This window comes from Taudactylus pleione, unplaced genomic scaffold, assembly GCF_031769625.1.
Source record: "Taudactylus pleione unplaced genomic scaffold, aTauple2 ptg000113l, whole genome shotgun sequence".
Classification (NCBI taxonomy): domain Eukaryota; kingdom Metazoa; phylum Chordata; class Amphibia; order Anura; family Myobatrachidae; genus Taudactylus; species Taudactylus pleione.
This window is the reverse complement of record NW_028284515.1, coordinates 15,111,642-15,138,279: the sequence shown is the minus strand read 5'-3', so window position 1 is coordinate 15,138,279 and position 26,638 is coordinate 15,111,642. Positions and strand designations below refer to the sequence as shown.

At 46.6% G+C, this 26,638-nt stretch overlaps 1 protein-coding gene across 1 annotated transcript in view; it reads right to left on the bottom strand.

Annotated features, from left to right (window-relative positions):
- The window catches only part of CDAN1 (codanin 1), a 101,673-nt gene extending 79,110 nt beyond the window's left edge, over positions 1-22,563 (bottom strand). The window contains exons 1-6 of the mRNA XM_088471261.1: positions 22,475-22,563; positions 16,183-16,874; positions 15,430-15,639; positions 14,888-15,069; positions 7,934-8,053; positions 1,216-1,294 (exon numbers count right to left, since the gene is read on the bottom strand). Coding sequence (XP_088327387.1) covers positions 1,216-1,294; positions 7,934-8,053; positions 14,888-15,069; positions 15,430-15,639; positions 16,183-16,874; positions 22,475-22,555 — 1,364 coding nt within the window. The 5' untranslated portion in view covers positions 22,556-22,563. The remainder of the gene's footprint in view (positions 1-1,215; positions 1,295-7,933; positions 8,054-14,887; positions 15,070-15,429; positions 15,640-16,182; positions 16,875-22,474) is intronic.
- Positions 22,564-26,638: the final 4,075 nt, after the last annotated feature.

Below are 26,638 nucleotides of genomic sequence, written 5' to 3'. Positions count from 1 at the left end.
CCGCAGTCGGTATTCTGACCGGCAGCAGCCCGACCGCCGGGAACCTATACCCAACCCCATTAAATCACCTATCTTAGGTGAATTAACCAATTGGAATCCTCACACGTCAATCTTTTCTACAAATTCTCATCATCTTGTTCTTCCTTCTTTTTGCATGAATTTATAAGAGAAAGTGGAGCACATATCCTAGCAACGAAGCATAGTTGTGATCCTGCTGCGCTTTTTGGCGTAGCTACTGTTTGGTTTGGACCTGCATAGCTAATGCCCAGCAGGATCAATATACAATATTTTAATCCCCCCCCCAGTGAAAAATAAAAAGATTAGAAACCAGTATGCATCAGACAAGGTAAATGTTTTTACAATCTTCTCATGTTCCATAGCCACCTGCAACCACACCACTTTTTCGCTGTAGAGTGGAATTTGGTGGGGTCAGCAGCTGTCATACTCCCATCCACAATGTACAATGAATCGGGCATTCTGATAAGCCTGTTTGATTAGACACTGTTCTACTAAGGAGATAGTTATCGGTCAGTAGCTATTCTGTTAAGCTGGGTACACACTGGCAGATATATTGGCCAATCAATTGATCTGTCAATATATTGTGTGCCCGTCGGCCAGTTTGTAGCAGTGAAATGTCTGAACGACGTCATTCACAGACATACTGTATCGCACAGCCGATGACAGGTATATCTGCAAATATATCTGTCCATCGCGCTGTGTGTACGGGCGATCAGCCGACTGCCCGTACACTTGCAGCAGAGGCCACGGGTAGGGGGTCGCGGTGCAAACCCCGTCCAGCAGGACCCGTGGCCAGATGATGGTTATACAGTATGTATGAACAACCAGCATCTGCAGATATATCGGTTAAGTGTGTATCCGCTTTACTTTGCAGAAGTTGTGTCAATCTCTGCTAGCACCCATCTTCAGCTTACTGAAATCTAACTTGTTCTATCTGAACTGCGCGTCAGTTTAAACAGCAATGTATGTACACATGACGCTGTGACTAATGGAGCATTTATATGGAAAGCCAGATGTACCTAATACACCTTATATACTGTACATTATAATGATCTTCAGTAATCTGAGGGAAACAATAAAGAGAATATTGTATGTACATGGGATTACAAGTAAACCAAACGTGTGTACAGCTACTCATTACCCTGCATTATGGAGAATAAAAATTTAGTTTGCACAGAAACATGAATAGAAACTTACGTAAACTGAAAGTCGAGGACCGAAACAGCAAAAAAGACACAGTTGTGAACACTTTGAAAGTGCTGCCGCTCCACAGCATCTGAAAAATAAAGGAGCATATATACATTACATTAAACATATAATACAAACCTAGCCAGGTGTAAACAGCACCACATATCGATGTGTCCTAGCATTAATATGCCATGTGGCGCAAGACGGCTGGCATGAGTCGCCAGGTCCGGAGTGACAGCTTGTGCAGAGCGTCTTTTTGTCTGAAAATACATCTTAGTCGCAATGTAATGCAGCCAGGATGCACCAGGTGACAGAACTGATTCATTTGATATGTGACACTTGTATATCTGTGTGCGACCGAGTCTGTAAATGAAGCATTTCGGAACTTAAGATTGGGAAAAAAAAAAATCTGCGGCCGCTGCATCGTAGCACTACGTATACAGATTCAGACAATCACACAAAGATATACAAGTGATGCATATTTAGACTAGTCAGTGCAGTCTCCTGGTGTGTCCTAGTCGCATCACATTCCGACCAAGATGCATTTTCAGCTGAAAAAGAAGCAAAATCAGAAGCTCTGTGCAACCAGAGCTGCACGGGATCTGGTGCGCCGAGAAGGCCTATTTGCCGCAACTTGAGCAACAGTGTATGGAGGACACATCGTTATGGAACAGTCACAAAACACTCAGGCCAGTTACACACTGGCATTACGGTACCTGTACATAAAGCTAGTATAATAATCTTTAGAGCAGGGCCCTCGTCTCTCACGTGCTTCTCCTCCCCCTACTTATAGTATCATTTACTCCTAACTCCCCACAACGGCACCTAACACCTGGTTGCTCATGTCCTGCTGCTTGTGTTATGCAGCTATGTTTATAAACCATGTCCTTGTTCTACATTGTTTTGCATTATTATTAACTTTTTCTTGTGTGCTCATTTATGTACTGTGTAAGGCGCTGCGGAACCTTTGTGGTGCCATATAAATAAAGGATAATAATAATAATAATAATAATAATAATAGCTAATAGTGTTCATTCTAGCACCCTGCACCTGTCACAACCTGTGCAGTTCCCCTTTCTTACCTGGAGTGTCGCTCTCTGCTCTGGTGCTCCTAGCACACAGCTGATGCAACAAACTGCTGAGATACAGACCACAGTGTGCTAGAAGCAGAGCAGAGAGCGACACACCAGGTAGGAAAGCGAAACTGCATGGGTTGTGACAGGTGCAGGGTGCTAGAATGAACACTAGCTAATACCATAAGCAGTAATTTACATGATAAAAAAAAAAAAAAAAGTAATAGAACCCACATTAACGCCAGTGATATGAGGACTTGGGGGCAGATTTACTGGATATTGAAGATGTATACTACATAACAAAACAAAAAAAAAAAAAAAAAAAAGATCAAATATTTTCAACTGATACATGACCCTATGTTGCAACACAGAACTGTACTAAGGCTGGGTACACACGTAAAGATTTTCCTTCCAACCATCCAACTAGTTGATTGGTTGGAATGAAAACCTGGTAACTTATGGGAGTAAATGATGATCAGCAATTTGCTCCTAAATGCCAGAAAACAGATGAAAATGGTCGTCAGACAAGTTTGTTAAACGTTTGATCTAAACAATTTATTCAAACAACAGTTTTTGTCCATTTTCTGGCATTTGGGAGCAAATTGCTGATTGTCATTTGCTTTCATACCTTACCAGATTTTCATTCCAACCAATCAACTAGTTGGATGGTTGGACAGAAAATCTTCACGTATGTATGCACCTTATGAATCCAAAAGTTGATCCATCTTAACAGGTACAGGATTTAAATTACATTTACTGCCTAATGCAAGTTTTGCATTGTGTAATGTAAGCTTGTTAAGTCCCATTACAGTACTGCATTTTTTAAAGTCACTAAAAAAGGTGATTGCTCTGCAAGAACCGATTCTCTCCCGGTGGAATGGACAGTATCATCTGATCCGGTCCCAGACGATCCTCCTCTCTCCGGAGGTTCAGCTTTCCCTCTCATGGTGGCTACAGATGTCCCATCTGGACAAGGGTCACCCCTTCTGAGTTCCAGATTGGGAACTTCTCACGACAGATGCCAGCCTTCGCGAATGGGGAGCGATAGTCGGTCATCATTCCTTTCAGGGACGGTAAACATTCTGGAGCTTCGAGCAATGTACAGAGCACTCAGGCACAGGATCTCCTCCAAGGCACCCGGACCATGTCCAGTCCGAAAACGCAACTGCTGTAGCGTACCTCAACCATCAGGGAGGCACGCGAAGTCTGGCAGCTATGTGGGAAGAGGCAAACATTCTGGTCTGGGACAAAGGTTATCTCCCAGCAATCTAGGCAGTGATTAATTCCAGGAGTCCTCAACTGGGAAGCGGAATTCCTAAGCCATCAGGACATACACGTCGGAGAATGGACTCTCAACCCAGATGTCTTTCAACTCCTGGTGAACAAATGGGGCCTGCCAGACGTGGTTGTGACGTGAGGCCATGAGATCTACAAGGTCCCCAGGTACGGGTCCAGGACCAGAGACCCCTCAGCCACCTTCGTGGACGCTCTGGCAGTGAGGTGGGACTTCAATCTCGCATACCTCTTTCCTCCGATCTCCCTCCTTCCAAGGGTGTTTCGAAAGTTCAAGCAAGAAGGTGGCACAGTGATACTAATAGCTCCGGCCTGGCCCAGGCGACATTGGTTCGCCGACCTACAGAGTCTCTTTATAGACATTTCCACTGCCTCTATGGCAGGATCTACTAGCACCGGGTCATTGCCGGCACACGGACCTACCTCGTCTGTCTTTTATGGCGTGGTTGAGTCATCCCTCTTAAGAGCCAAGGGTTTCTCTCACTTTGTGGTCCAGACAATGCTGAGGGGACATAAGACTGCCTCAGCTCGCATCTATTACAGAGTTTGGTGCTCCCCCAGAGGCTATGACCCTACAGTTTTTAGGGTCTCCCAGGTGCTTACCTTTCTCCAGGCTGGCCTAGACCTTGGTCTCCACTTTGCATCCCTTAGAGTTGTTTCTGCTCTGTCAATATGGTTCCAGCGAAGGATAGCTCCCCTTCCTGATGTTAGAACATTCTTTCAGAGGGTACTCAAGTCTTCAACCTCATTCTGTCCCTCCAGTAGCTCCGTGGGATTTGTCCTTTGTTCTCAGGGCTCTACAAGCTACTCTGTTTGAACCTCTGGACTCTGTAGACCTCAAGTCGCTGACAGCGAAGACGCTCTTTCTCCTCGCTATCTCCTCTGCCCACAGGGTATCTGATTTCACAACGCTCTCATGTCGCTCCCCCCATTCTAATAATAATTCTTGATCTTTCATCTGGACAGAGCTGTCCTCTGTACTAGGGCTGGGTACCTCCCTAAAGTGGTATTCCAGTTCCATTTGAATAAAGAGATTGCGGTTCCATCCTTCCAAGTCCTCGGATCTTTCTGCAGGTGAAGCTTCCTTGCATGTGGTTCGTGCTCTTCGGATCTACGTGAATCGCACAAATTCCTTGAGGAAATCAGATTCTCTTTTTGTGTTGTATCTCTTCCACAAGCGAGGCTGGCCAGCTAACAGACAGACTCTTGCTCGATGGCTCCGCATGACAATCTCTCAGGTCTACACGCAAGCTAATCTTTCTGTTCCATACAGGGTTACAGCTCATTTTACTCGGTCTGCGGGACCCTCGTGGGCGCTTCGACGTGGTGCTTCTGCTGAACAATTGAGCAAGGCGGCCACATGGTCTTCCGTCCACATCTTTCTCAGGTTCTACGCCTTTGATACCTTTGCCTCTCAGGATGCTTCCTTTGGGCGTCGGATTCTCCTTTCTGCTCAGGAACGTCCCCCATCCTTAGGGATATTAACGGTGGGGACTTTGTTACTTTGTAACAAACGATTTAGACATTCTTTCTAATGGAGATTATGTAACCGAAAGTCCCTTGTATACTGAGTAAGTTAAGATCAATAGGATTGTCCAGTTTATTAGATTTCATGGTGTGATATATTTTATTCGATAAAAAATATTTTATGCTATTACTCATTCCAGTGAAAGGCCCAGAACAGGCTCTCCGGGTCAAAGTTCTGCCCAGCGTACAACAGGAGGTCCGAATGTGACCTTAACCCCCTAGTATTACTTCTGGGATCCAATGTTACCACTCTGTGAAGTTTTCGTTCAAACTATATGATGTTGTCCAAATCCATCCAGTGGAAGACTCAGAAAAGGCTCCCTCGGTCAAAGTTCTGCCCAGCGTACACCAACGGGAGGTCCGACTGGGACCTCAACCCCACCTAAAACCTTGCCTGGATCAAAATGGACCACCTCGCGATGGTTCCATTCAAATCGGTGCAGGGGTGCCTGATTGCATAACCGGACAGATATACAAGCAGACCAATTCATTTTATATACAGTATACAGATAATCTGGTGATGAAAACATAGGATATGCCACATCACGAAGGGGTAAAAAAAAAAAAAAAATTGCAACAACAACTGGAAATCCTGTAATTATCTTTCATAGAACCCTCGTTTTCACATCCGATTACAGAAAAATATAACAATTTCATTTTCCCATTTATGGAAATAGCCGCTTCTAACAAGACGCCCTAAAGCAGGGATGAGGAACCTCAGGCCCGGAGGCCGTATAAGGCCCCCCGGAATCATTTGGTCTGGCCCTCTGAGCTTTTTTCTGCTAGCCTCATCTGGCTAGCAGGGTGCCTGGAACGGCACCCTGCAGCCAGAATCTATGCAGCAGTGCTACCTGTAGCGTCCTTAGGACGCTTCAGATGGTCACACTGCTGCCCTTACAGCTGCCCGGTGCATCCTCACGATGCTCCGGGCATTGCTGTAATCACGGCGATTATGGCCCCGCTGCCGTGTGACGTCACACGGAAAGGGGCGTGGCCTGGACCGGGCCCACAAATAATGTTATATACAGTCGGGTGCATAAATATTGGGACATTGACAAAAATTTCATATTTTGGCCTCTATTCACCACCACAATGGCTTTGAAATGAAACAAGTTGTGCTTTAACTGCAGACTTTCAGATTTAATTTGAGGGTAATTACATCCAAATCAGGTGAACGGTGTAGGAATTACAACGGTTTCTATATGTGCCTCCAACTTTTTAAGGGGCCAAAAGTAATGAGACAAACTAAACAATCCTAAATCTAACTTTCACTTTTTAATACTTTGTTGCAAATCCTTTGCAGGCAATTACAGCCTGAAGTCTGGAACGCATAGACATCACCAGACGCTGGGTTTCATCCCTGGTGATGCTCTGCCAGGCCTCTACTGCAAATGTCTTCAGTTCCTGCTTGTTCTTGGGGCATTTTCCCTTCAGTTTTGTCTTCATCAAGTGAAATGCATGCTCAATCGGATTCAGGTCAGGGGATTGACTTGGCCACTGCATAACATTCCACTTTTTAGCCTTAAAAAAACTCTTTGGTTGCTTTTGCAGTATGCTTCGGGTCATTGTTCATCTGCACTGTGAAGCGCTGTCCAATGAGTTCTGAAGCATTTGACTGAATATGAGCATATAATATTGGACGAAACACTTCAGAATTCACTCTGCCGCTTTTGTCAGAAGTCACATCATCAATAAATACAAGGGAACCAGTTCCATTGGCAGCCATACATGCCCACATCATGACACTACCACCACCATGCTTCACTGATGAGGTGGTATGTTTTGGATCATGAGCAGTTCCTTTCCTTCTCCATACTCTTCTCTTCCCATCACTCTGGTACAAGTTGATCTTTGTCTCATCTGTCCATAGGATGTTGTTCCAGAACTGTAATGGCTTTTTTAGATGTTGTTTGGCAAACTCTAATCTTGTCTTCCTGTTTTTGAGGCTCACCAATGGTTTAAATCTTGTGGTGAACCCTCTATATTCACTCTTGTGAAGTCTTCTCTTGATTGTTGACTTTGACACATATACACCTACCTCCTGGAGAGTGTTCTTGATTTGGCCAACTGTTGAGAAGGGGTTTTTCTTCACCAGGGAAATAATTCTTCTGTCATCCACCACAGTTGTTTTCCGTGGTCTTCCGGGTCTTTTGGTGTTGCTGAGCTCTCCAGTGCGTTCTTTCTTTTTAAGAATGTTCCAAACAGTTGATTTGGCCACACCTAATGTTTTTGCTATCTCTCTGATGGGTTTGTTTTGATTTTTCAGCCTAATGATGGCTTGCTTCACTGATAGTGACAGCTCTTTGGTTCTCATATTGAGAGTCGACAGCAACTGATTCCAAATGCAAATGTCACACCTAGAATCAACTCCAGGACCTTTTACCTGCTTACTTGATAATGAAATAACGAGGGAATAGCCCACACCTGTCCATGAAATAGCTTTTGAGTTGATAGTCCCATTACTTTTGGCCCCTTAAAAAGTGGGAGGCACATATAGAAACCGTTGTAATTCCTACACCGTTCACCTGATTTGGATGTCATTACCCTCAAATTAAATCTGAAAGTCTGCAGTTAAAGCACATCTTGTTTGTTTCATTTCAAAGCCATTGTGGTGGTGAATAGAGGCCAAAATATGAAAATTCTGTAAAATGTCCCAATATTTATGCACCTGACTGTATATCAAAATGGCCCTCGGCAGAAAAAAAGGTTCCCCACCCCTGCTCTAGTCCCAGCCTGGGCACTGTGAGGAACAAAATGGCATCCACAATCTTCCCCACAATGTAAGAACTTCTAATTGGTCTAGTGTTGATTACCAAGGCAGAGGGGCCACTCACCTTTAACTCCTCTGGTGTTCTCCGGGTCGCAGTCCCGATCATCACTGTTTGCCGGTGCCCTGGATGTGAGCAGTTGCACAACAAAGAAAAGCTCCAGAAAAATATTTGGCACAAGATTTTCTGCAATGAATAAGGAAGGAGAAGCATATATGGATCATCATTATTGACCCAAGTTATCTATCTTCTACTTAGTCACACAAACTAATGTGCATAGCATTGAAGATTTTTCCTCTTTATTTACTAGCTTCAGCAAATCCCCCACTTACCAGTTTTAGTACTTTAGTCGGGGTCTTTCCCTTTACCCATCATTTGCTCTATTTAATAGAGTCACAGCTTAAGTGCGTTTAGCGAGAACCTCTTTTGATCACCTTTTGGCATTGCTCGCTCACTCTGTAGAAGGAGAACACCAACACAACGGGTCTAACTAACGTCTTAAGAGCTGCTGTATCCAACTTCTCGTGCTATGGAGAAATCAGAGCAGTGGCGAAGGTGACCGGTGAATGTCCTGGCTGTATGTCAGTTCTAAAACAATGCTAAATACAGAAAACTGTGGTGGTCAGAGAGGAGGAACACCTGAACATAGTACTATCATTAAGGAAGATGATTTAATAAGGTTGAGGTTCCAGGATCAATGAAGTTTAACAATGGAGATAACAATGATGCCCACAATTGCTCATTTGTGAAAGCCAATTTGTCAGTATTCATTTGTACAACAGATGTACTGAACATATGACTGGGAGAAGTTCTGGTCAACCAATAACCACAAAAGGACAGTGTGTTGTCTTAAGCCAACAGTACTGGTTAGCATGTGTGGTCTAACTGGGCACAGATCTTCTCATTCAGAGCTCAGACGAGTGACAGGATTTACACACAAGGGGAAGAGGTTAAATAGATGTTCAATTTAATAAGCCACTTCACAAATATCTACAATAAACCAGTAGAAATAAAGTAAGAAGTTTAAAGCCATCAGTGAGAACACATCTTTAACCACTTGCCTCCGATTCCATAGGAGACACTGGAGCAATTGCACTGGGGTTTAGACGGGTGTAGAGTGGAGCCTTGGCACTTTAAATTTCTTTAGACGTGTAGCTGGCTCCTCCCCCTCTATAGCCCACCTGACCTAGTTTAGCAAACCCGAGACCGAGTGGAGACGGAGAGCAGAGACAATAAAGGAAGAAACACTGAAAAGAAGGAACCAACAATAAGACTGTCCGAGGACCGGAACAGAAGTAGAAAAAATTATCAAACACACTGCAGACATCAACATGCACTCATACAGCCAGACACAACGGAACAATGGCAGGAATGCAGCGCTGAGCGGGCAATCCAGTGTTCACTATGGGATAGGAGAAAGGGATTTATTGGTTAGTACCAAAATGCTGTTTTCTCCTTCATCCACTAGGGGACACTGGAGCGATTTCACTAGGGATGTCCCAAAGCTACCCTCCCGGGTGGGAGAGCGCTGAGGAGCCTGCAAAACCCCATGGCCAAACCCTGCATCCAAAGTTGTAAAAGTGTTAAAATGGTAAAACATTACAAACGTGTGTACCGTGGACCAAGTAGCCGCACGGCAGGGCTGGTAAGCAGACGCACCTCGCAACTCTGAGAGGTATCAATCGAGCATGTGTGCCGAGATGGAAATACGTGGAGGCCTAGAACTGGCCATGTAAGCCTGACGGATAGCCATACGGATCCACCTGACAAGAGTCTGCTTGGAGGCGGACCGACCACATCTGGTACCATCATGAAGCACAAATAATAATCCTATTTTCACAAAGCCGCTGTCCAGGCAACATAGATGCGGAGAGCCCGAATGACGTCCAGCGATTGAGAAGATGCACTGTCAACCGACAGTACAGGGACCACAATAGGTTGGTTTACGTGGAAGGCGGAGACCACCTTCGGCAAAAAAGTCAGCTCTGTGCGAAACTTGGCTCGATCGTCATGGAAGATAAAGATATGGAGAGTGACAGGATAATGCCCCAAGCTCCAACACCCCCCGAGCTGAAGCCAAAGCCAACAGGAGAACAGTCTTCCAGAACAGGAAACTGAGGTCCACATCCAAAAGGTTCAAACACATCCGATTGTAGGAAAGTCAACACTAGGTTAAGATCCCAAGGGGTTGTAGGCGGCTGAACCAGAAGGATGCCCTGAAGCTTAGGAATCAGGGCCAAGCAGCGCTGAAAGACGAACAGACAAGACAGACACTTGTACCCTCAGCAACACCAGACGAAGAACAGGGTCCAGACTTACTTGCAAGAAGAAAAGGAGACAGGGTAGCCAGAAGGAAGTAGTGGAGAATCCACGCCCCTCCCACCATGCCACGTAAGACTTCCAAATACGATGGTAGTGGGCGGACGTCATCAGCTTCCAAGCCCGAAGAATGGTGGGAATCATTGCTTCAGGGACACTCTTGCATCTTAAGATTGCGGCCTCAACAACCACCCTGTTAAATGCAGCCACGGTAAGTTTAAGTACACGAATGGACCCTGCTGAAGAAGATCCGGCCTGAAAGGTAAAAGCCACAGCTTGTCTGCAAGAAGCAGCAGAAGGTCCAAGTACCACGCTCGGACGAAGCCGATCTGGAGCCACCAGGATGGCCATTGTGGACTTGGCAGCTGGTGATTCCGCCGAGAGGCCATGAAGTCTAACTGCAGTCTGCCCCAATGCCTAACCAGTTGCGAAAACACCTCCAGATGAAGGGCCCATTCCCTAGCAACTGAGATAGTCCACCTCCCAGTTCTCAACTCCTGGTATGAACATGGCAGAGATGGCCATGGCATGTCTTTCTGCCTGTTGTAGAATGCGATTGGAGTCTTTCATGGCCATACGACTCCACGTTCCCCCTAGCCGATTGATGAATGCCATGGCGTTGTCTGACTACTTGGATTGGCAGTCCCTTCTAAAAGGGCATTGTAGAACGTCTTGTGCTTCAGCACATTGATGGTGCGACCTTGAAATTGGCTTTCGAGTACCACCGCACCACAGCCATGTAGGCTGGCGTCCATGGTCAGGGGGACCTAATTCCAGGTGCCGAAGCGGTGACCTGCCATGAAGTGATAAGTATGAAGCCACCAAAGCAGAGATAGAAGGGCCAACTGAAGAGGTCTGGAATAGAACCTGCCTCGAAAGACACCACCATCTTGCCTAGCAGGCAAATGCAAAGGTGAACTAACATCTTCTTTGGCTTGAGAACCATCCTGACCAATTCCTAAATCTCTTGGACCTTGCCCGATGGGAGGAACACTCACTGCAGGGTTGGTGTCCAGAATCATGCCTAGAATCTGGAGATGCTGGGATGGCACCAGGTTGGACTTCTGGAAGTTGACAATCCAGCCATGCTGGATGAGAACCTGGAGCGTCAAGGAAATCTGATTATTAAGTTTACCCGCTGACTGAGCCTTGATGACAAGGTCGTCAAGGTAAGGGACAATTGTCACCCCCAGGAACCAGAGAAGTGCAATCATCACAGCAATCACATTGGCAAAGACCCGGGGTGCTGAGGAGAGAATGAAAAGGCAGCGCCTGAAACGGATGAGAATCTCGAATAGCAAATCGAAGGAACGCATGATGTGGTTCCCTGATTGGAAAGTGGAGGTAAGCAACTCGGATGTCCAAAGACATCAGGAATTCTGCAGCCCCAGACCCACTAACACAGAATGTAGGGATTCCATCTTGAACCAATAAAATGTTAAAAAATAATTTAATGATTTCAGATTCAAAATAGGCTGGACTGAACGTCTGGCTTCGGAACCACAAACAGGTTAAATAAAAACCCTGAGTGTGCTGGTGCAGTGGGACCGGAATAAACAAGAAGGTTGGCTATTGCCTGCTGCAACACCATCTAATTCTGGACAGAGACCAGTAGTCCTGTAGTAAAGTAAAAAAATAAATAAATCGAACTGGGTGAGGAGAAACAAACTAACTATTTTGTATCAGTGGGATACAAGATTTTGAACCCAAATATCCAACCAAAGTCCAGGACCAAACTTCCTTGAACAGGTGGGCACCCACCATGGGGGCCCCCAGGTGGGACGGGAGAAAGTCATGCTATCGGCTTTTCTGCAAGCTTGGGGTCCGGACAACGGGCAGGGCCTGGTTGCCGACCTCTGGACTTTCCACCTCTAGCCGCAGATGAGGCATCTCTGGTTTTGGCTTGAAACCAGGGAGGGGCCCGAAACGAAAAGAAGGTAGGCCCAGAGTAGGACCGACGGTTGAAAGCAAGATAGTACTCTTGCCACCTATGGCCGCAGCAATCCACTTGCCCAGTTGTGGACCAAACAAGACATCCCCGAGAACGGAAGTGCCTCTACAGAGCCCGCTTAAATTCTGCATCGGCCTGCCAGGCCTGAAGCCAGAGAGCGCGGCGCGCGACCACCACCGAAGCAGAGATCTTGGAACCTACCTGCCAACGTTCATGGAGACATCACCCAGGTAAATAGAAGATTCCCTAATATGCTTAGCTAGGAGGATCAAGTCAGCTCACTGTATATTTGATCGCAGGCCCTCGACCAACAGTTGCGCCCATTTCTCAACTGCCTTATTTAACCATGCACTGACTGAGGTAAGTAAAAATCCTGCTGCCATATACATGGATTTTTGGGTTGTCTCCAATTTCCTATCTGATCTATTCTGCAAGGATGTGGCCCCCTGGACAGGCAGTGTCGTCATTTTGGAAAGACGCAATACCGGTGGATCCACCAGAGATGGAGTCTCCCACTTGACTGTCAGCTGACGGAACAGGGTATAGTGTAAGGAAACGCCTGGACATCTGGAACTTCTTATCTGGATATTTCCAGGCCACCGACAGCTGCTGTTCTAACTGATGGGATGCGGAAAAAGTAACGGCAAATCTCTTCTTACCAAATAAGGAGGTATCCTAAAACTTCACAGTCTCAGAGTCAGAAAACTTAAGGACCTGACAGACTGCTAGGATGAGGGATTCTATCCCCTGGGTACCAATATCTGCCTCCTGCGGTGAGGAATCCTCCAATTCCATGTCCTCCACCACCTCACCTTCTCTGGGAGGAGCAATCAGTGGGCCCGATTCTGACACGCTCGCGAGCGCTGTATGCTCGCAAGCGGGTCGATGGTGCCTAAATGCGCACGACGTCGCTCGGGGTCTCGCACCAAAGGGGGCGTGCTGTTGATGGTGAGTGACAGCACGCCCCCTTTGGTGGGCGTGCCAGGGGCGTGGCTGCCAGATGGAGGCGTTCCCATGGGAACGCCTACCATCTGGGTCCGGCCCCACTGACATCACTAGTGATGTCAGTGGGAGTGATTTTGGCTCTGAGAGCCAAAATCACTCCAGGGCTTGCGGCAGCGAGACCCTACCGCAGGGTCTCGTCGCAAGCCCGATGGTCGCGATGGTCTTGACCATCGCGACCATCATCATGGACGCTCGCATAAGCTGTGGGTGGTAACCCACAGCTATGCGAGCGTCCAAGAGGGCGCTCCAAGAATAGGTAGGAGGGCCCTGATTCAGAGCGAGCACTCTGGTCAGAGCGTCCGGCTCTGAATCAGGCCCAGTGCCCGATCCATCCTCAGACTTAAGTTTCTTTCTTGATGGATGTCGTGAGGAACTCCCTGAATTTCTGGAAGAGGACCCCATGATCTGTACTAACCCCCCAACAGAGGGGGTTATCGCTTCAACCCAAGCCGGCTCAGCCACTTGTGAAGGAGGCAAAAACAGTACTGGATCTCGGACTCCTGTTCCCTACGGGAGGCTGCCAACTCATGAGACAGCTCAGACACGACACCTGCTAAAGCGAAGAAACGGGCTGAGCCCTCAGACTCACAAGATTCACACATTGCCCCGCCCTCTGAGCGTGTGGAAATTTCTTCTTGCACCTAGTGCAAGCAAACACCTTCTGGGTAGTACCATTGTCAGAAGTAGACTCCTTCCTTGCCATCGTGCACACAGAGAGAAAACTGAGTATACAGCAGACAGACAGGGTTTGGTCTCAGACAGTACACAGAAAACACAATCTAAAGTATGCAGCCTGCAGAGATAATGTTTGCACACAGAACATATGTAGTACACAGAATAGTACTAAAAGATAGCACACATACAGTGTCTGTATAGTGAGGAATACAGAGGTATGAAATATTGTTTCTACACAGGTAGCAAGTCACACATATACAGAGGCTATGCCCCGCACTCAGCAGACACCCGCAGTGCAACTCACGGCTCTTGTGTATGGAGTCTCTGGCACATGCTGGCGGGAGCAGGTAGCTGCTACCTGTGTGCAGCGCTGGAGGTGATCAGCGGTGCTTGAGAAAATGGCGCTGTCCACATGTGGAAGCACGCCAGAAGAAGGGGCTGTCCTTCCTCTCAGAACTGCAGGATAGCCGAGGGCCAATTGGGAGCTCTGAGACACAGTTAGGCCCATCCAGCGCATCCATCTGAAGACCCTGCTGCCAAGGACCCAGACACTGGCCTCAGTAAGCCGTGGTGGGTCCTCTCCGGCGGCTCCCACGGTGTAGGCAGACTGCAGCAGCTTGCAGTCTGCCTGTGTAGTCCTCAGAGGATGGTCCGTGGGATAGTAAATAAAGTAAAATAACATAAAAAGGCTGGAGACAGCCCAAAGGTGCATCGGGCTCCCTTGGGCACAAATCTAAACTGGGTCAGATGGGGTATAGAGGGGGAGGAGCCAGCTACACTTCTCTAGAAATTTTAAGTGCCAAGGCTCCACTCTACACCCCAGTATAATTTCTCCAGTGTCCCCTAGTGGATGAAGTATATAAAAAAAAAAATAGTGTTGGATAAGTATCAAATAAATGTTCTTGACCCAATTCAATCATAAAAAGAAAAAAAAAAAGAAAAAAATTTCAGAGCGGTTTATGGAAAAAAAAAAAAGTTTGCCAGTTAAGTGGTTAAAGACACAATATGATTATAATGACACCTTTGTAAATATTGTGAGTATAAAGCAATAGATATGGAAGGGAACATACTTGTGATGAAGGCTGAATAGAGCTCAGCAAGGACCCCCAGCTGTTTCCTACCAGAAACCTTGTCAGGGTCAGCAAAAGTAATCATATCTGAAGAAACACTGGTTGTCCGGCTGTAACTCTGCTTGGTGGGAGTGATGGGATCCAACACCACCGGAGAGGAGGCATGCTGCTGCAGTTTGGTGCTACAAAATAATGAATAAGTAAAGTAAACTAATCTGTATAAAGGAGAGGCCAGAATACTACACAACAATACAGCTAAACATAATGCATCAACTAGCTAAAGCCCTTAGTGGATAATAAAATTAGCAATAACGGGAATTTTTTTATTTATTTATTTTTTACACACACACACACACACACACACACACACACACACACACGAGACATCTGTACATAGTTGCTAAAAACTACAAAAAAACAACAACTCACTAGTGAGGTATATTTTAACTGTGGGGCTTTGTAATACACACAAAGAGTCAGCTCCACCACAAAATACACAACAAACATGGTAAGTATAGCTGTTGTACATAAAATGACATTACATTTCTTTGCGCAATATCTCCCTCTCCTCGCGCAAGCTTCCTACGTAAGGGGTGCGGGTGCCTTCCTGAACGCTGGTAAACACGTCTGTCGCTGTGCGATTGCGGCAAATGCTAGTCGAGCCGATCGGAGTGGAGGTGAAACACAGCCCGGACTTAGAATGTACATCATTGATTGGAGTAGGGTTGATCCTTCTGCTAGGTTTTGATTTGCTGGGGAAAAAAAATTATAAAAAAAAGAATATAAATAATACAGACAAATGTAATAATAAACTAAAAATACCTATTTAATAAAGAAATAGCATTAGCATTGTGCGCATCAATGTAGGAAAAGTCTGGTATGTTAGAGAAACACAGCATTATACATTGTGTAAGCAGCCATGGAGGTGAAGGAAAAAGGTATTTCAATAATGTATATTATTGAAAGGGGATGTAGTCAAAAGGTCGACAGTAACAATGTCAACATCAACAGCCGATGTCGACAAATAAAACGTCAACATTGTCAGACTGTCAACATTGGGGTTTGAGTGCAGGCGGGAGGTTTGGGGTACAGGGGCGGGTAAGGGTTGGGCACTAGTGGGAGGGTTAGGATTAGGAATGCCTTACCCATGTGTATTACCAACAGAGAGGGAACTGCTCAAGGGAGACTGGAAAAGGTAGGACAAGTTCTGAAGGCAGGAGCCTGCTAAGAAGGTGAACGTTTACCTTTCGGTATTTGCATTACAAAATCTGTGAGAGAAAGTAATATTTCCATACCTTGAGGAGTCACAGGACGCACCCACAGGAGGAAATTCCTCCAAGTTGTTCAGATTTATCTGTTGAGTAATGGGAGAGCTGCTAGCATTTAGCACCTGCTTTCTCCTGTTTGCACTCCATGAAGTGTTTTCTCCTTGCAGCTCGTCTTCAATTGATCTTAAGCTCAGATCTTTAGAAAGGTGACGACTAGAATGGTTCTTTTTCCGGCCTCGTCTAGGCGTCTGTATTTCTGGTGTGAACACTATAAAGTTCCCAAGATTTGATTTCTGTGCTGATCGCTTTTCCCCGTGGTAAGGGCTGCAGCTCGAATTTGGACTATTTTTTAAAAAAGAAGTTCTACTCGAACAGTTTGTCAAGTTTGACCTGCTCATAAGAGAGGAGTCGCTGGAGGTGGAGTGGGAAGACAGGACGGAAACATCCGAAGCATTAGAGTAAGCGGAGGTTGGAGGAAAAAGCTGCATTCGGCTGCCCCGCTGCCCAGACAAGTTGCCGGATCTATTCTCAGGTACCGTTCTTTGGGTACCAGTACTAATGGTTTTTGAACCAGCCTTGGCGTTGGGTGTTTTTGCTGGAGTAGATGGGCCATTGCTCAATATCTGACTGGTCTGTTCTCGTAGAAAGTTGAGCAGAAAGGGAGCAAAGTCTTTTCGAAGCAAGTAAAGCGAGGCAAGACTGGAATTAACAGGACACTCCTAAAAGGAAAAAAAAAAATATATACAGGGGATCAAGGATCACCAATTCCATTTTTGATCAAGCAATCCATCGCATTTTGCCCTATGGACACTTAGGGGTTGATTAAATTAGACTCTCCGCACTTGGGGCCTAATTCAGCAGAGGACGGTATTGCACAGATGCTCACTAGCAGCTTTGCAATTCCTTTCTTGCTAATATGGTAATGCAGCAGGACACGTCAAGCCTCCTGCATAATGCGGCACGAGGAGTCAGGTCTCCTGCATGCATTACTGATCCGAGCTACGTACAAGGACGCAGCTTCACACCATCTGCGTGATCCTTGGCCGGCTGAGTCACCATGGGGTAACGCAAGCCCCCGCCGCAGATGCTGAAAAGAGGCCAGGAAATGTCCATTAGCCATCCATCAGGAGATCCTGGCCTTTTCCCTCACCCCCAATGGCTGCGACATGCTTCCGTTATGGTAAACAGAGGCCGTCGCCGCCCTCTTCCAGCCCAGAGATGGTAGCAAACTGTAAATCACAGACAGTCTGCTGCCGAACTCCATACATGTATGCAGACCCGATTTGCGCGTGCGCAGATTCACGATAATCGGGAATCTGCATCCAGCTGAATTAGGCCCTTACAGTAGCTTTGAGACAAGATCGTGCCACGAGGGGGCAAGATGAATAACCGGCAGCTCGCCCCTCTCGCATCTAATTTAATGGAACCATATTGGTCTGAAATTATATGCAAAATATTCCATACGGCTACGATCAGGAAGCCACACCACCCGCTGTATTTACGCCCACAACAGTCATCATTAGTATCAGTAGCCACTTTATGCTGGGTGCAAGAGACCCATCAGAAACACGCTTCCCTTCCCTGTAAATGCGTGTCAGAAAAGCAGTGTGTCATAGTTACACTCCCAGGACCTCCCATGAGACGCTAAGCCTCACTATTTGAGGCCATATAATGAGCTGCATCAGACTTACAATAAGGCCCCATGTATACAGGTTTCAGTGTAATGGGACCCGTACATCTGCAATGTATTGCCCCAATTCCCCATTCTGCTGACACCAGGGAAATCTAAACATGTTGGAAATCCTTGATACGCTGATCCCAACCACAAAGAGCAGGATCGGTGAGTCTGGGATATTACCATGCAGTTTTTTTCATGATCTGCTGACTGATCGACGATTAGAGATGACAACGGGTCACCGGTTTTAATCACCAATCGAGAACGGGGTATCGGGCTGTAGATGTATGGCCCATGTTAAACTGTGCGGGGAGATGCATCAAGCCTTGGAGAGAGATAAAGTACCAACCAATCAGCTCCTGTCATTTTTCAAATAGCATGTAAAGTGACAGGAGCCGATTGGTTACATCAAGCGGTGTAAAGCATGGAGAAGTTTATCCATAAAAACAAATCAGCATCTATCTATCTATCATTTATAGAATGTACTTGATAAATGTTTCCTCAAAGCTGATTGATTGCTATAGGCAACTTCTCCACTGCTCGATACTTCAAACACTTTGGGGTCTATGTACTGAGAGAGCTAAAGTACTAACCAATCAGCTCCTGTCACTTTACAAGATGTGTTTGATAAATTACAGTTAGGCGCTAATTGGTTGGTACTTTATCTCCATCCACGGCTTAGTACATAGACCCAGGGGCGTATCTATAATGGGTGCAGGGAACACGGGTCCCTGGGTCCAGGGGGGCCCCGCACCGCACTCCCTGCACCCATAATATTACTTACCTCTACGGAGTCCCACATCGGCGTGGGGGTCCGGTGCTGTAAAACGACTGGAAAATGGCCACGGCTACCATTTTCCCGTCGTTTGCGCATGCGCAGTACAGGGAAGATGGCCGCCGCGGCCATTTTCCCGGTGATCTGTGCATACACTATAGACTCCGGGCACACTCTAGTGCCCAGAGTCTATAACTCCGGCACTGGCCGCGCACAGCTCAGTGAGCTGCCGGCCGCAGATGAGGGGGCCTGTGTCGGAGACTGCACACGGGCCCCCTCCTCTCTAGAAATGCTCCTGCATAGACCCCTTTACTAAGCTCCAAGGCTTAACACATCTAGCCCTATGGCACCTTAAGGGTTGAGTTGTTAAAGCTTGGAGAACGATAAAGTATCAACCGATCAGCTTCTAATGGTCATTTTATGGGCTGTGCTAGAAAAATGACAGAATCTGATTGGTTGGTACTTTATCTCTCTCCAAGCTCTGATAAATCTCTCCCTTAGCTTTTGTGTGAAATAATGGTTACATTTGTGTATTGCAGCACTGAAAATTCATGTCAAACAAAAAAACTGTCTAATTGTATTTTATTAACGCCGTACATAATAGAGAGGTCATTACAAAGTTTAACTGCAGAAGTTTTAATGTTTTGTAAAAGTTAGTTACAGCTTTGTTTTATTGTTGTTTGAAAAGATTTTAATTAGTATCGCATTATGCTAAGGACTGCAATTGTGATTCTGTAGTAATTGTGATTGATCTATGTTTGTACAGTATGTCTGTCCCTTTGTAATGATTTGATGGCTATATCTCATGACCTTCCCAACACACCCCAACCACCTGAACTTGGGGACACAGGGCTTGATTCAGAGCCGGACGCTCTGAACGAGCGCCCGCTCTGAATCAGGGCGTGTTTTTTTTTTTCCGTCCGGCCTTTTGGACGCTCGCATAGCTGTGGGTTACCACCCACAGCTTACGCGAGCGTCCATGATGATTGTCGCGATGGTCAAGACCATCGGGCTTGCGACAAGACCCTGCGGTAGGGTCTCGCTGCCGCAAGCCTTGGAGTGGTTTTGGCTCTATCAGAGACAAAATCACTCCCACTGACATCACTAGTGATGTCAGTGGGGCCGGACCCAGACGGTAGGCGTTCCCCCTGGGAACGCCTCCATCTGGCAGCCACGCCCCCAGCACACCCACCAAAGGGGGCGTGCTGTCACTCACCATCGACAGCACACCCCCTCTGGTGCGAGACCCATAACGACGGCTACCCCGTCGTTATTCGGATCTCGCGCATGCGCACGACGGAGCTCCCTCCGTCGTGCGCATGCGCACTAGGGCACCATCGACCCGCTTGCGAGTGCTCAGCGCTCGCGAGCGGGTCTGAATCAGGCCCACACACTGAGCCGCACTGGAAGAATGAATCTCTCCAGCCTTCTACAAACAGAACTCGATAGAATTTTGTTGGAAGAGAACTGGCCAAGTTTTAAGATGTATTTATCCATAAAAGTACTTCACCAGAAAGAAATACATTGGCAATCACCTCTCTTTTTTAAGAATCTCCTAAATACAGTGGCATGAAGCATCACAATTACAAACAATTTGGGTACGGGAGGCCGGGGCGCATGGTAACCTGGCGGTCAGAATTCTGGCACAGAGACATCCATTCCTCTTCTCCGGGGGCCAGCCACGCGGCTGCGGAGGTGCCCAACATCCCGAATGTCCGTGGGACACTTCGTCCCGTGGGTGGAACAGCGGGGCAGTGCCCGAAAAAATAAAAAATCAGGAATGGCTGGGAGGGGTGCACCCTCTATGGGGTGGCGCCCCTGTTCGACCGAACTGGTCGAACATGCCTCAAGTCGGCCCTGCCCCCTAGTGCCTAACTGTAACCCTCCCACTAACCCCACTACTTAAGGGCGGCATCCACTTAGCAATTTAACCAAGCGTTTGCACGATAATGACGTCGTTATCGTGCAATTGCTTGCAAATCGCGCATGTTTTGGTCGCTTCCGACATCACCCGTACATGCTGGTCAACCTGACGATCTCGTCAGGTTCAGCATGTGCGGGGATGAGGGATGTGCCTGGACTGAACGAGTGAACGTTCAGTCTAGGCACATCACTAGATATACAAACGAGAGCACGACAGCAATGTTGCAATCGTGCTCTCGTTTGTATATCTATAAGTGGATACCCACCTTTACAGTCGAGATGCCAGCACCGGGATTCTGGCGCCGGCATTGTGACCGTCTGTATTCCGGCTGTTGGGATTTCAACTACCTCCCTTACAAACATATTTGTAGAGTCGAAACATAGCCGTTGTTAAAGATCTCACGGTCTCATTTATCAACAAGTTTTATCATTCACAACGAGTGATAAAACTTGTTGCATATGATAAATTGTGCTCCAGCCAATCAGCTCCCAACTGTCAGTTTTCAAACAAATGAAAGCTGGGATTGGCTGGAGCACCATTATCAGACGCAACAAGTATTATCTCATTGTGTATAATAAAACTCGTTGATAAATGAGGCCCTCCAGACTGGCACACCACCTTTCAAACCAATAACAATTTGGGGAGGCTCAAACTTTATGCTTTTCAGGAGATACATCTAAAAACAAGTTTCAATTTTGCATTGAAATGTAACTATTGTGATAAAGAACAAAATAGTTTTGAACATGGAGGACTACTTCATAACACAGATGCTGGTACTGTGTCAACCTGTGACTGAAGAGTCTGCATCTGCAACTAATAAGGATTGCCACCCCTTGGAAAACTAAAAACATGTTTGAATGGAAAATTACACGCCAGAGTAGAGCAGTTTTTAAGCATACTCAGATCTGTTTTTTACAGTACTAGTTAGTTGGACCTGGCCGTGGCTTGCGGAGCTGTGGGGAATTATTAGCAGGGAGTGACGCACTCTGGCTGTCACTGCGCCATATGGTTACGGAGACATCATTCAAGATTATGAGGGACATTAAAACTTGGAGAGAGATAATGTAGAGAGAGATAAAATACCAGCCAATCAGCATCTGTCATTGTACCGGCTGTGCTATGAGCAACAATTTCACTTTATCGCTCTCCAGGATTGGATAAATCTCCACCTACGTTACAGACTAGTAATATGGACCAGGCATACGGCGGTACCCCACTGCCCACCCCAGCGCTGCAGGGTTCTTCATTCTCCTTATCCATCCCATCTCCATGGCGGCAGCGAGAGCCTTTGGAGAAGGGGTGTGCGCGGCCACTGCGCATGTCCATCTCAGGACACGATTAATACCCCTTTCACACTGCCATCAAACAACCCGGGTTATTGCTCATGATCGTGCGGCAACCCAGGCTACTGCGCAGTCGAGAGACCCAGCATTTCAACTCTGGTAGCGAGCAGGGCTGAACAAGTTCAACCCGGATCGCGGTGCGGTGTGAACAGGTAACCCGGGTTGAGGCGACCCATTCACTGCATAGGAAGAGCCTGCGCTGATCTCCAAGTGCCAGCTCAGCGGCGATGGCGTCATTCTGAAAGGGGTCTCAGGTGGGTCGCGCCCGGGATGGACGCATGCACAAATCCCAGGTGCGACCTGCCAATTGCGATGTGAAAGGGGTATTAGCATATTCTTATATAGGTAATACTGGCATGTGCATAGGTTGGGAGCCATACCAAGGTTAGGAGCCACTTGTCTGAGATGGATACCTCACATGGTGCTGCTGACAGCTCACGATAATTGAACAAGTTACAGATCTTGTGAAGCTAAAAAAAAAGCTCATATGTGCTGCTAGGGCTGTCAGGGCATGCTGGGACTTGTAGTTACACAACAGCCTAAGCGCCACAGGTGGCCCCCGCTGGTGCTGGCGAGGCAAAGACTGATGCTGGACGCTATACCTGCGTAGTATCGGTCACCCAGCGCAGCACTTCGTCCACTGTGATCCTCTCCTGCAGCAACATCTCCAGCGCCGCCGCCATTCCGTGCCCTGCGCGCCAACCACTGGCAGCCCCCCTACGTCACGAAGTGGGCGGTGGCCCCCGGATTGGAGGCGGGATTACTGCCATGGATAACAGGGAGAGGGAGGGGTGCAGTCTTTACTAATGGGCGTTTCTTGTTTTTCATATGCAAATTAGTAGGGTAGCAGGCTCTCCCTGGTGGCGGGCTGTGTATATAGCGCCTGCTAGTGATTATCATTTTACTAAGAACTGCAGATAAAATGGTAATTTACACGTTATACAGAGCAAATAACGAATATAAACCTACCTAGCAGAGAATTGCAATGTTACTGTCTTTCTCATCACATATCTTTATATATATGTATATGTCTCTATAGATATATAGAATAGATAGATAGATAAAAATCCAAAGGTGTAGACACTATATTAGCAAGTAGGACTTAGGGCCGTATTCAATTAGAGGTAAAAAACCAAGAGACGCAAAAAAGTATCGGCGATTGCCACTTTTCGCTAGTTGGAAACTTATCTCTGTATTCAATTCCGAATATTTTTTTTGCATCTGCGAAAACTCAATGTAATAGGCGAAAAAGATTCACATCTGAATAGCAGGAGAAAATATGTGCATTTTTTTTATTTTGGGGTGCAAAGGTCAGAAAGGACAGCCCCCCCAAAGGACAACTGCGTAAAAAAAAAAAAAAACAACTTAAGAACACCCCAAAAAAGTACTTTCATTGTGGGGGTGAAAAAGCACAAAGGGGGGGGACAACTTCAAAAACTAGCAAAATATTGCATCGCGCTTATGTCACCCCCAAACTAAGATTCCTTACAGGTGCTTCCACCAACTCTTAATTGTTTCAAGTGTAAACAACCCGATGCAGCTCTAATGCATTGTATGTGGTCCTGTGCGGAGGTGCAGAGATTCTGGTCCCTGGTTCACACATATATATCCACCACTTTGGGAATTGGTTTTGAATGAATACCTGAGTGGGCTATGTGGAATATTGTGCCAGCGTCTGGGTCATCTTGTCCCTCTAAAGGTGCCCTTCTGCTGTTAGCAAAGATTGCAGCAGCTGCAAAGAAAATCATCCTATCCCAATGGATCTCGCTGATACTCTGACACTCACTCTTTTACAACCTAGAATATCGGATTTGTTCCATATGGACTGGTTGGAGTTATCTCTTACTAAAGATAAAGGAGCAGAGAAGTTTTTTGATACTTGGCTCCCCTATGTTCACACATTACCGCCTCTGGTCAAAGATATGCTCTGTACTGCAGTCCATCTTACAGCTTGGTATAATGAAGAAATGTTGTCTACAGGTGCTCCCCCCTTTTAAGTTTCGTGACTCTACGTTCTTCATGGACTCTACTATGGTTTATTACTGTCTACCTGTTGATGTCATGTTACTTCTTAACCGCTATTTTGTAATGTTCATTGCAGTCTTACAATAAAATATATATTTTTTTTTTAAACTAGCAAAATAAGGTTCTGGGGGTGCTCTAATAAGGGGCCAAGTGTTTTGGGGAATGCAGGTGCTTTTATGACAAAGGAATTTCACTTTTATTAAAACTTAACTTTAGAGACTTTCAAATATGCTAGTACCCATTTTCAGGTACCCAAAATTTGCCAGGACTACGTATTTTATAAAAAAAAATACTGCTTTATGCCATTCTTCACCACTTGTGCAAAGACCCCTAATGTTTGATCCCTAATGTTTCTGCATCTTTTGGGGGGGTGGTTCAGGCTGATTTCCCCGATTCTGACACCACTTTCCGCTTGTTCTGACTTCGCGTCTCGCCGTTTTCACGTCTTTTGGAATTGAATACGGCGAATAGCGGGGATGCGCACGATAAGTTTCCACAGCCAAAAGACATGATGTAGGCGAAAAGTTTGGCAGGTGGAACTTTATCGCGGGTGCAAAACTAATTGAATACGGCCCTTAGTTTAATAAAAAATCCCCCCAAAAAAGTACTAGTCGATTGTTTTTCTTGCACTCAGATTCAAATGCCTAATACTATTATAATTTAAAAGGGATGAAGATAGCTCTAAAGCTGGGTACACAACACATATGCGATGTGTCGTTCAATCAGCCGACGAACTACATATTGCATAGTGTATCGGCGGTTGTGTACAGACAATAGGTCTGTGAATGATGTCATAGAGAAAAAAACAAGCAGATGCGCTTGCACACAGACAAAACCCCTATGTCATTTGAAGCAGCTGACATTTATGAGGGATCCAGCATAAACCTCAACAACAACAAAAAAGTAATATATAAAATAAAGTGTCTGCGCTATAAATGGCATCCAATAAATAAATATCCCAAAAGCTGTACTATATAGCATATAAATACACTTGTTTACATATAATATTAATATACAACTGACTGCAGTCATACTTGTTACTCTAGCAACATACATAAATTAGATACATTTGATCCCAATAGATAAAATAGAAATTAAGAAACAATTAAGATAGTGTTGCAGTTAACCTCAGTCTGTCAGGGCAGAGCGACTAGCAAAACTGGATAGTATGAAAAATACCTTAATACTTGAACAACAATGAACATGAAGTGATTAACTTGTATTAAATTAGAAGATCCAACACTCCTATAGGGAATTGTCTCAAAGTTCTCCAGTAGGTATCGGCCTCGAAAGGAAGGGGGGAAGGGGCAAGGGGTGGCTCGCCATGACCCCCCTCCCTACCAAACATTTCAAATGAGCGGTGGACGCGGACTGTCAGGGCTGTGCAGTTTTATACAGTGGTCATAGCCTACACAGCCCCTGCACTGTGCGGTCTTTAAGTTAAAATGGGATCGGTATGACAGCGGAAGCCCGGCAGAGATGAAGATCCCGACTGCGCTAAAGGTAAGTATAAACTAACCTACCCCCCCTAACCCTAACCCTCCCTTAGGGGTGCCTAACCCTAACCCCCTCTAAGTGCCTAAACCTCCCTTCCCCGCTGCCTAAACCTAAATCTCCCTGGGGGGTGCCTAACCCTAATCACACCCCGGGAGTGCCTAACCCTTACCACCCCTTCCCCTAGCCTAACCCTAACCCTCCCAGGGGGTGCCTAACCCTAAGTCGCCCCAGGGAGCCTCTAACCTAACCCTCCCCCCTGCGCTTGTCCGTGCCCGGCGCCCATCTTACCTTCGTTCGGTAAGCCAGGTGTCGGGCTCCCGGCATAGGTAAAATGACAAGTGTCTGGATCTCAACACCTGTCATTTAACAGTCGGGAAGCCGGCGGTCAGGATTCCATCCGTTGGCTTCCCGTTAAAATACCACACATTACACTTCCTCTTCCATGCAGTGCAGGGGCTGTGCAGCCTATTACTATAAAGCACAGCCCCTGACCGTCTCAAGGCCGTGCGCTTAGGTAAGATGGAAGAGAGGGGAGGGGAAGGGGTGGACGTGGGCGGTGTTGGAACGATATTTTGTTTCCCGCAGCCAGGGCCAAAGGGAGGGTGGTGCGGCCGGTGCCTCCACACAGGGCGGAATCCTCCAAGGTCACCAGCCGCGAACTGCCCAGCTCCAGAGGAGCGCATGAAGAGACCGCCTGCAGTGCTGCACGACGCTTGCAGAGCAACACCGATGAAGATCCCCTGGCGGAAAAAGTTATGCTATCAAGGGGGAGCGAGAGGGGCGGCAGTGCAGCACAAGGTGCACTGCCATCCTGATATGGCGCTGCCCCTAGCCATACCAAAAAAAAAATATTTTCAGACACTTGCTGCAATAGAGCAATGTATAAAGAGCCTAGGAAGTTCTCCATATGAGCCAACCTGAGCTTTTCCCCCATAAGAGGTAATATACCAGCTTGCCCCTTCCGCACAGTCAGTGTTTGGTTACAAGAGACACCGAGCAGTTCAGCTGGTTCCACGGCAAGCCTAGGAGTTGGGTTTACAATACCACTAATACCCCTTTCAGATATACAACCCGGGAAATTTCCTGCTCAGACCGGGGAATTTCTCCTGTGCAAATTCCCGGGTATTTGGTCGAGACCCCCCTTTCACACTACAGTGTCTACCCAGGAAATTCCCAGGTAGACCCCTTTCAGACAAGAGCAGGGTTTTTCTGCTTACCTGCCTCTTCTCTGCCGTCTGCTCCTC